The sequence below is a fragment of the Sinocyclocheilus anshuiensis genome, unplaced genomic scaffold (genome assembly GCF_001515605.1).
Source record: "Sinocyclocheilus anshuiensis isolate Anshui unplaced genomic scaffold, SAMN03320099.WGS_v1.1 scaffold1825, whole genome shotgun sequence".
In the NCBI taxonomy this organism is placed as follows: domain Eukaryota; kingdom Metazoa; phylum Chordata; class Actinopteri; order Cypriniformes; family Cyprinidae; genus Sinocyclocheilus; species Sinocyclocheilus anshuiensis.
In genome coordinates, this window is record NW_015536567.1 from 130,541 (window position 1) to 141,770 (window position 11,230).

Genomic DNA, 11,230 nt, shown 5'->3' on the forward strand with positions numbered 1-11,230 from the left:
TATATATATATATGTGTGTGTGTGTGTGTGTGTATATATATACATACATATGTAATATACATGTATTGCTCTTTTGTTGGTTCTGATTACTTCTATTGTCATCATTTGCAAGTCGCTTTGGATAAAAGCGTCTAAATAACTAAATGTGAAATGTAAAATAAAATAAAAAAATACGTAATAATTTTATTATGTTGTCATTACTGGAAAGCCGGTGTTAAAATCCAAGATTAAAATGTTTTACTGAAATGTTTTACTCTCAGCTGTTATGAATGCACAGCGGGAAGGGGCGTGGCCGTTCTCTCTGCGCTTCTCTGATTGGTCACGTCAACTATTATCACAGAGGACAGGGTGGGTGGGCGGAGCCTGCGTGCATGTGGCTGTTACGAGCGGACAGCTGATTGGCTGACACGACGAAGGTAAGCGTATCCTTTAACGCCATTGGTTGTTTGTGGCGGTGGGCGGGATCTTTCGGCTGAGCTTCGTAACAAATGTAGACGCAGCAGCTGCGCTGCACAGAACACCGAGCAATCGGTTTATAGAATAGAGCTGCGTTACGAGCTAAATAACGGGCATTAAAAAAAAAAAAAAATTAATAATAATAACATTAGTAATAAATGTACATTCGGATCCTAATGGCCTGCTAATATTGATATTTTGGCGCGTTTCTGTGCGGATCGGCGGCCGTTATTGTAGCAGCGTTATTTACCTCAGAAAAACCGAACCGAACACCGCGGATATTTCACCGGAATATTACGTATTTACGGTGAGCAGGAGAACCGTTCGCCACACACCGTCACCCGCTCGGTTCACAGATCACGGGGTTCTCGGATGGAGCGGAACACCGAGGCGAGGAGTCACGGATCGCGGTCCCGGTGTGAGGAGCTCCTCCGCGGCGACGCGTCCATGAGCGTATCGATCAGCTCCACCACCGGGAGCCGCTTCGAGCTGTCCGTTCCTCTGGAGGAGACCGTGGAGGGGCTCAACCGGAGACTGTCCGAGAAACTCCGGGTTCCGAGGGAGCGACTGCTGCTGCTGCACCGAGACACGTGAGTCAGTCCGGGATCCGGTCAAACTCCGCTGCTCTTGATTCGGAGTCGGTTCTGAATCGGTTCGTTTGGTTGCTTCCTTTGGCTCGTTGAGTAATCTAGATCAGAACACCAGGGCTGATGTCTAACTAGAGGAAAATGTACATTCCTGCGAGGTTTTTAAACTGGTTTTGGAGGTGAATGTTACAGGTTTCTGCAGGTCTTAAAAAGCATTTTGATTCGTCTCTCCACAAATTAAGGCTTTAAAAGTCTTTCATTCTTAAATGTTGCATGCACTGCAAAATATGTTTTCCCAGGGCACATAATTTGAGATGCAAAATGGAGATATGAAGTCTGAGAAACTGAACAAAAGTGAGTTCATGCTTAAAACAAGAGCAAGCATCTGTGTATGGGGAATAAAACTGGTTTTCCTTTTAAATTAAGTTGAATTTTAAGCCCATTTGCAGATCTGCATGTTTTTGTTTTAAGCTTAAACTCAAGTTTTGTGATCTTAAAGGACAGTTAAGTTATTCTGTGTTTGGAGACTTGTTCAGATCACAGCGATGTTTGTTCAGAAAAGCAAAGAAACCATCTCATGAATGTCCTGATCTATCTGTCAGTTGTGGAGAAGTGCATGATGGGAATCATCCGTGACTGTGTTCTTCGTCCGCAGGAGGTTAAACTCGGGAAAGCTGCTGGATTTCGGTGTGGCTGACGGGAGCAGACTCACGCTGGTGCCCACGGTTGAAGCCGGACTGATGGTATAAAACTCTTCCTTCTCAGAAATCACAGGTTTATACATTTAAAGGCCTAAACTAAATGCTTTGGCTGTGTTTATCATAGATGTAAGCTCCTCACCTTTCAGTGACAACTCACTTTTTTCAGATCAAAATAGGTCATCTATGAGATTTGCTTAGATACTGTTTGCATCTCTGTTTTTAAGATCTCATGCATGCATTGGAGTGCATCTGTTGAGTTTGTGATGTTGTGTGTTTGCAGTCGCAGTCGTGCCGCTCGGAGCAGTCGGTCCTGCAGGCGCTGGAGACTCTCTCAGACGCTCAGGTGAAGCTCTCGCTGCGGTCGCACACTTCCACTTCTACCAGAACACGCTCATTCACAAGAACTCGCACAATCACTATTCTAATGAGTGTGCGTTTCCCACCAGCAGCTGAATATAACCAGTGAAAGACGCCCACACGTGTGAACAAATACACACGCACTCGTTCAGAATGAGCAGTGGGGGATTCTGGGTAAACGGCAGTAACGGGTCGGCGCTTTTCATGAATGTTCTTCAATGTTATGAAGGGTTTGCGTGTAAGCAAATCAAACAGCTGCTCTTTTGGCGACGAGCCCGTTTTCTGACACTCGCTATAAAAGTGACATTTGAAGTTTAACAGATCATTAACTTACGTGAACTACATTAGATAAGCAGAAACATTTCTATTTTTAAGTTTTAGCCCCTGCATGTGACACCTACATATGTGAAACCACATGTGCATATATTTCTTTGTATGTGTGTGTGTGTGTGTGTGTGTGCTCCGCCCCATCAGCGGGTCTGTGCGTCATTTTGGCAATGCTGAGCTGTGTGTGTGTGTGTGTGTGGTTAGACTGAAGAATGATAGATGATTTCCAAGAACAGACACATGGCAGGCTCTTATTATAAGCGGCTCTGAATCTCATGAAACTCGGTTATCTGCTGTTAGATGTGGTTGGTGATGCTGCAGGTATTTTTAACCTGGAAATCCTCCTGTGAAATGTGTTAGAACGGCCTGACGCTCAACCTGTCTGTGTCTAGACCACCTTCTGTGTGTGTGTGTGTGTGTGTGTGTGTGTGTGTGTGTGTGTGGGAGGGGGCTTCAGGAAGTTTGTTTTTGTCAGGTTTGAGCGTGTTTTTCTCCGTCTGGTATTTTCTGAATGAAGCAGGTCTCACATGAAGAGCGTTAGACGTTGTAACTGTTCACTGTAAGATCAGCACACGCTCATCATTGAAAACAGACCGTCTTAATGCATATTATACAATATCAATATTGTTGTTTACTTTGAAACCTTTAAAGGGGTCATATGATGCTGCTAAAAAGAACATTATTTTGTGTATTTGGTGTAATGAAATGTGTTTATGCGGTTTCAAAAAACACATTATTTTCCACATACTGTACATTATTGTTTCTCCTCGATGTACAGGTTATCGCATCATATGACCCCTTTAATCAAGTTGCTGTAACCTGTACATCACAATACAGCAGTGAATTAATTTGCAGCTTCCATGCCAACATTAATATCTGCTTAGTTTGCTCCATCCTCATGGTTTTCATCCAGGTCCTGTGGTAGGAAACCGGTCTGTTTATCACTCACGGTGATTGTAAGGATCCTCCAGTCTCGTCTTGCTGTCGAGGGCATCTCTGACCGTTCCCTTCAGCGTGATTGGAAATCATTTGCTCTTAATATCTCTGTGCGTGAGGGAGCAGACCTGCGGATCAATAGCGCTTCAGACAGAAGATGCTCTCCTAGCCACTTCAGCATTGATCTCTGGAGCTCGATGTTCGTTAACCTCAGATGCAGAATGTGGCAGCTATCGGGGAGGATGAGGAATATGTTTACCGACAGTCTCCGCCGTGGGATATGTGGGGTTTTTCGGTTGTTCGAGGGAAAATGCCACCTGAAAGCATCTGCTTTATGTTATTACTGAGAACCTTTAACATCCTGGGGCCAGTTGTTCAAAACGTTTAGTCTGGATCAGAATGATCTGGATTTGGAAATCCCATGTTTTGCGATCCAGGATCAGGTAACCCATCTTACTTTAGTGCTGGTTTTTCAAAGCAAAATTGGATTTGCACCCTGATGCAGATACACACTTTTTCAGATTTACAAATCTGGATTACTAGTGCTCTATGGAGCGCCTAAAAGTGATGGAAACAAATACCAATGTTTTGCATTGCAACTACTTCTGACTGCTCCATCTCTGATGATAGTGCCAATGTAGTTTACAATCAGTGATAAAAAAACAACAACTTTAACTATAATATTTTTGTATTTCGACCAGTTTTATTACATTTTTGTTCCTGAAATCCACCCTTCTTCTGGGATCAGAATAATAAAGTATCCCAATCTTACAAAAACGTTTTGAACAACACAAACTGAGGATTCAATCCAGATCAAAACCAAGATCGGATTTTGTGATCTAATCTGAATTCAGAAACTTATTATTATTATTTTTTTGTAACAACCTATTTTCAAGATTATATCCAATCTGATCAGATTACTTTTGAACAACTGGTCCCTGGAATCTTTCAAATGCACAAAAGGTTCTTTATGGAAAAGATTATTAAAATATTCTTCACACTAAGAAAAATATGGTTAGAGCTGTTTACCGAAAGGTTTTTTGGGAAATCAAAAATGGTTCTTCAATGGCACCTTTATTTTCAAGAGTGAACTCCAAGGTTCTTATTGCAAGCTGGCAACATTTCTGGAAAAAAAACCGGCATTTAATTACTCATTTGGCTTCATTTGACTTTACTAATTTGTCATAATAGTGCTTGGATTTGTTGCAGTGTAAAAAATGAGCACTGCACTGCAAAAACTCAGTATTTATGGTTTTTCCAGTACAAATATCTGACCATTCTTAAATCAAGATATATGTGACCCTGCAGCACAAAAGCAGTCTTAAGCAGCACAGGTATATTTGTAGCAATAACAATACATTGTATGGGTCAAAATGATAGATTTTTCTTTTATGCCAAAAATCATTAGGATATTAAGTAAAGATCATGTTCCATGAAGATATTTTGTAAATGTCCTACTGTAAATATATCAAAACTTAATGTTTGATTAGTAATATGCATTGCTAAGAACTTCATTTGAACAACTTTAAAGATGATTTTCTCAATATTTAGATTTTTTTGCTCCCTCAGATTCCAGATTTTCAAATATTGTATCTCAGCCAAATATTGTCCGATTCTAACAAACCACACATCAATGGAAAGCTTATTTATTCAGCTTTCAGATGATGCATACATCTCAATTTCGGAAAATTGACACTTAATTTTGTTTAAAACAAGATTTTTTTCCCCCCATATCATAAAATTTCATTTAATGTTTTGTTTGAAAAGACATTGAAGGGATTAAGTAATAGTTGTTAGTTTTGTTGGGCCCAGTTATAAGAACCGTAACCGGTTAAGTGCGATCAGAAGCAGGAAGATCTCTTTAAATGAGGCTGTGATGTTCTGAGAAGCAGAGCCTCGTTGTTTGCTGTTTCTCGCTCTGACTCTGCGTCTGCTGAGGGGCAGAATCACCCAAGGCGCTTCTGTGAGTCAGGAGTGTGTTAGTTTGGGGGTTTTGTGAAGTCGCTCGTATCTCGCTCACTCATCTGCATACCAGCCGCTCTGATGTACAGTAAACCACTCTAAACCGGACTCCTCAGGCTGGTGCTGTGAGACGTGATGACGTGACGCCACACTCAGAGCTTCTTGTAATCAAGGGTTGGGTGTTTCCTCCTCGTTTGCTGATTTCCAAACCGTTGTTCAGTGTTCACTGCGCAGGCGATCTGTGATCCGTCCGGATTCACGTCACAGTCCACCTCCTCTAGTCTGAAGACTTTACTACAGAGCTTCTCTAAGGGCTTTACTGCAGGATATTCATTTATGAAGCAGTGACAGTCAAACAAAAAAACATATCTTCCTTTTTAGAAGTTAAGTCTTTAAAAGATGTTTATTTTAGTCTATGCACCAATATATGGTTTATTATTTGCATTAGTCACTCTTTACAAGAGCGTCATCAATTCATTAACTAACAATCAGCATATCTGATTAGCTATGAGCTAAAAGCTAACTGAGACTTGTTACAGCACTTGTGTATCATTGCTCTTTTGCTGGTTTTGATTGCTTCTATTGTCTTCATTTGTAAGTCGCTTTGGATAAAAGTGTCTGCTAAATGACTAAATGACAAAATGTAAATATCTTACAGCATTTATTAACCTTTCTTAATGTTATTTAAAAATGCTTATGTTCATGTCAATTTGTTATTAGTTTTTGTTATTTTAAATAAATTTTAATATTTAATGGTTTTATTCAAGTTTAAGTTTTAGTAATTTTGTTGCGTTTTTGTTTTTTTGTAAATGTCAATAGTTTATTATTTTTATTTCAGTTTTACTTATTTTAGTACATCAGATTAAAGTAAATGAAAATGAGAGATCTTTGTGTTCGATTAAAATAGCTGAGATATATAAAAAAAATAGTAACGTGTGTGTGTGTGTGTGTGCATATATACACACACACACACACACACACACGTGTATATTATATTAATATATTATAATATATTATAATGGTTTTTGTTAACTATAATAACCCTGGTTCATGTTACTTCTCAATGCATGAACTAATGGTAACAAATACAACTTTAGATTTTACAAATGTAGTAGTAAATGTTGAGATGAACATTAACTACAGTCCGCATGCTGTAGAAGTGTTGTTCGTGTTAAAGTATGTGAACGGATGAATGCATACTGCGATGTGTGGCGTTCTCTGCTTGTTGGTTTGTTGTGACGCATCAGTTGTGTTGCACTGCTTTGCAAAGTACCAGCCCACAGTTTCTGAGAATGAAGTTTCCCAGACTGCTGTGCTGCTGGTCTTCACCCACTCCGGTGACTGATATCAGAGGCTGAAGCGTCACACAGGCCCACTTCAGTTCCCGAGCCCAGCACACAACACCGGACCCTGCAGGGCTCCACACTCATTCTTATCACTGCTCGCTCTTTTGCGACTGACTTTCTCAGCTGGTCGCACGAGCACATGATTTGGTCGCAATATTTTATTTTTTATTTTTTGGCGCTACAACATGGGATTAATCAATGCATGCTGACGTACTTTTATCATAGTTTATAGTTATATGGAAATGAAAGTGGTTAACATTCAACCCGTTCATTTTCATCAGTATTTGTGATTTGATTTTGTGAACGGGAGTTCCTCTTTTGCCGTGTTATAAGCCGGGCTTCGGATGCTTTCACTTTCGAATTCGCGATCACGAGATTTTACGAGAAAAGATAATTGTCTGTTTTGCTTGCATACATCTACACACCTTTCACTTTTTAAGACTAAAACAAAATATGGATTCATTGTTATTCTTAATTTAAGAGCACAACAACAATAAAACGGTAGGATACAATGACAAACTAGCTTACAAAACGTTTATTAACAAAAACGAATAAGATGAGGCATGGCACACACCGCATGCTGTATTATATACAGACTAATAAATTACAGAAAGTTTAGCAAACACAGGAATGTGGTTTGGGCGATGCATGTGAAACCTCAGAGTCTGGGATGTTGGTTTCTCTGGTTTGCTAGTGCTCTACATCCAATGCAATGAACGCATTTATTGTTTGGCTGCTCGCTCTGAGCCACAAGTAATTTATAAAATATGAAAATTAATATATTCAGTGGCTTCTCCTACTTGTCTTAGTGATATTTAGTGCCAGTTTATCAGGAAGTGATGATTTTGTTCTCTTTGACTCGTTGGATTCTTATTCGCAAATGTTTTATGCGATATTCCAATTTTGCGCACAAGTTAAATTCGCGTCTTTGGATGGAAACCCGGCTTGTGACTCTTAATCTTACAATTTTGCATCAGTGCGTTACACTTTTGTACCCTTGTTTATTTTGATTGTGTGCATTCACAGGTTCACAGACAAAAGAGAAGCGAATGGATATCGAAACAGGCTTTTTATCCCAGTTTCAGTCGTGATCTCATTATTCCAGTTTGAGGTGTATTTAATATCAGGAGGCGGTTCTGCAAAACTGATGTTCTTATTCTTTATTTTTTAGTTTTTCCAATACCAATATCTAAGCTTTTTTTTTTATTTAGTTACATTGAGTTGATGCGCGATGACATAAGATGTCATAAAATGAAATTAAAATTAATATAAAAATATCTGCAAATGGGGTCAGAAAAATAAACATAGCCCAGTATTATTTTTGTCTTGTTGTCCAAATACCAATATCTAAGCTTTTTTTTTAATTTAGTTACATTGAGTTGATGCGCGATGACATAAGATGTCATAAAATTAAATTAAAATTAATATAAAAATATCTGCAAATGGGGTCAGAAAAATAAACATAGCCCAGTATTATTTTTGTCTTGTTGTCCAGTATAAATATCTAAACATCCTTAAATCAAGATACATTTACTGGAGATTTTTGTTTTCTGAGAAAATGGAATCAGAAAAATTATCTTGTTTTCCCTTTGAATTAAGTTTATTTTTCTGTCCCCATTGGCAGGTATTTGTTCTTGTTTTAAGCATAAACTCACTTTATTAAATTTCTCAGAAAACTAGACATCTTGTCTGATTTAATTTTGCTTCTCTAGTTAATGCATAAGTAATAAGAATGATTTTTGCAGTGATGTCGGTACCCGTTTGATTGTCAGAGTCAGAAGATGACGTGCTACTAAATTAAACATGCAAGTCTCATTAACGTCTGTTAATTATCTTGTTTTGTGTGCAGGTCAGTGACTTCCTGTCGGGACGGTCCCCGCTGACCCTTGCCCTGCGTGTGGGCGATCACATGATGTTTGTGCAGCTCCAGTTGGCAGCTCAGGCGTCTGGAGGACAGCCGTCCATTTCCAGGGGTCCTACGGGCCCCAACCAGATGCATACAGGGGCCGTCAGCAGTGGAAACCCCTCAGACTCACAGCAGCGGGAACAGGACGTCTTCTCTGCCCCGCCCTCATCTCAGGATTGCCACGCCCACAGCACTCAAAGCCCTGCCCCTGCTCTTCACTCACAGCATGTTTGCCACACCCACAGCACTCAAAGCCCCGCCCCTGCTCCGCCTTGCATTCAGGTAAGACACGACTGTAGAGCTGCTCCAGTCTTTCCTGTCAAACTGTTTGATTCATCTTTTATTGTATTTATTTTATAATGCAAAATTTGTTTTATAATGCAAAAATATTGGCCTTAAATAGGCAGCAGTAATGTGTTACAGTGGATTAGCAATAAATGTTTAAATACACATTCTCACAAGTATAGAAACAGCACTAAAAAATTATATTTATAAGAAATTTCAATATATTTTCAATATTTCTTATTCCATTATTTTTATGGGTTATCATCACTAAAACTTAAACTAAAATTAAAAACATTAAAAAATGTTAGCTACTTGAAATGAAATAAACCTTAACTGAAATAAAATATATCAAAAACTTTTATTTCTGCTAGTTGCCAAGGCAACAAGTTTATCTTGATGTACTAAAATACTTGGCACTAAAATAACGCTTAAATGCTAAAATAACTAAAACTAAATAAACAAACATAAAAATTAGGCATTTAAAAAAAATCTAATCAGAATTACTAAACCTTTAACTAAAATTTAAATGAAAACAATTAAAAATCTGATTTAAAATATTAACAAAAACTATAATAATATATTAACGATTATTCATGATTTAATGATAATGAATTTCAGGCTGAAGGCAGCAGACAGCGATGCAAACCCGGCGCCGTCATCGAGAGCCTGGTCAATCATTCGCCGGGAGTTTTCTCAGGAACCTTCTCAGGTAAAGCGTGGCTTCATCAGGAGAATTACAGCATAACAAGCGTCTGGTCTCGACCTCACGCTGACCTCTGCCCTCTGACCTCAGGTACTCTACACCCCACCTGTCAGGACAGCAGCGGGGATCGTCGCCGTGACGTCAGCACCATTCTGCAGATCCTCAACGACCTCCTGAGCGCCACACGGCTTTACCAGAGATCTCCTCCGACGCTGACGCACCTCCGCTGCCCTCCGACCTCACACACACACACACCTCCACCCTCACCTACCTCAGACACACGCACACCTCCACCCTCGCCGACCTCAGACCGGCCGCAGCCACAGCCACAGCCGCATGCACACCTGTGCAGGCCCTCCGGTGAGTGTGTGTGAGAGTGAGTGTGAGAGATTCTGTGTGTGTGTGTGTGTGTGTGATTCCGTGTGTGTGATTGAGTGTGTGTGTGCATGTGTGCTTGCGTTTTTGTGACAAATGAGGACATAAATTTGTATAATGACAAAGGTATGACATAGGTATTACAAGGAGAAGGTGACTTTTCAGGACATTACCCCATGTCCCCACTTTTCAAAACGCTTATAAATCAATGGGATGTCCCCACTTTTCACAAAAACAAACCTGAGTGTGTGTGTGAGTGTGTGATTCCGTGTGAGTGTGTGATTCCGTGTGTGTGTGTGTGTGTGTGTGTGTGAGTGTGTGATTCCGTGTGTGTGTGTGTGAGTGTGTGATTCCGTGTGTGTGTTTGTGTGTGTGTGTGTGTGTGTGTGTGTGAGTGTGTGTTTTCCTGGCAGCAATTCATTGAGTTGCTGCAGAGAGATCTATATGCACACACAGGAAGGGGAAGTCATATTCTGACTCGAGAGTTTTTTCTAACTTTACACACTTCTCATTTTCTCCGATTCATTGCTCTGTGTGTGTTTGGTCATTTGTGTCTCGATCTGTAACATTCAGCATCAGATCAGATTTAATACAAACACACACTGCTTCATCAAAGCTCAAACACACCTCTGAATCTGATTGGACAAGACGCTATGAAGAAATTATACACTCATGCATCTGTAAACCATTACGCTGATGAACTAGAAGAATGTTTATTAACTGTGATTATTATTTTTAAAATTCTTAATATTAATAAAAATGATAATCATGTCACATGCAATACAGATTGTTTCAAAGCGGCTTCACAGAGAAAAACAGGAAAATTAATATTGTTTCATACAAATAAACACATTAAAAACAAAAACTACTAAAGCACTATGGGTGGGGCCTAAACAATGTGACATCACACTGCATGAGAATCAAAACGGCAGGCCTACTGAAACTGACTTGGTTTAAAGGGAATTAAAAAATGAGGAGTGGGTGGATTTTTATCATTGTAGGCAGGGATGGGCAGTATTTATGATACATGTATTTCAAATACGTATTTCAAATACAAAATAGTATTTTGTAATTTGTATTTGATAGGGTTGATGAAAATGGCTTCGTATTTTGTATCAAAATACTTTAGTGTTTTGTATTTTTGTAGTTTTAAAATACTGTAAAATACTTTGTAAGAAGTCTACATGATGACATCATAAAAATGCGGCCTCTGATGGGTGCCTACCATAGACTGTATAAAAACATGGACGTAGTGTCCGTGACGTCACCCGTAGATTTCCGAAGAGCGT

General features: G+C 39.5%; 1 protein-coding gene across 1 annotated transcript; it reads left to right on the forward strand.

Annotated features, from left to right (window-relative positions):
* The first annotated feature begins 468 nt into the window (after positions 1–468).
* On the forward strand, positions 469–9,940 carry LOC107702089 (midnolin-like). The gene is made up of 7 exons (XM_016504299.1): positions 469–1,046; positions 1,699–1,786; positions 2,025–2,087; positions 8,522–8,860; positions 9,482–9,572; positions 9,657–9,815; positions 9,855–9,940. Exons 1-7 carry the CDS (start codon positions 829–831, stop codon positions 9,938–9,940), a joined length of 1,044 nt encoding a protein of 347 aa, XP_016359785.1. The 5' UTR covers positions 469–828.
* The last annotated feature ends 1,290 nt before the right edge of the window (positions 9,941–11,230 follow it).

What these genes read in the sequence shown, in the direction of transcription:
- LOC107702089 (XM_016504299.1), top strand. Translation starts at nt 829, where the DNA reads ATGGAGCGGAACACCGAGGCGAGGAGTCACGGATCGCGGTCCCGGTGT. An exon ending in AGACTCTCTCAGACGCTCAG is followed by an intron (nt 2,088 to 8,521) that starts GTGAAGCTCTCG and finishes TTTTGTGTGCAG; the next exon opens with GTCAGTGACTTCCTGTCGGG. An exon ending in TTTCTCAGGAACCTTCTCAG is followed by an intron (nt 9,573 to 9,656) that starts GTAAAGCGTGGC and finishes CTCTGACCTCAG; the next exon opens with GTACTCTACACCCCACCTGT.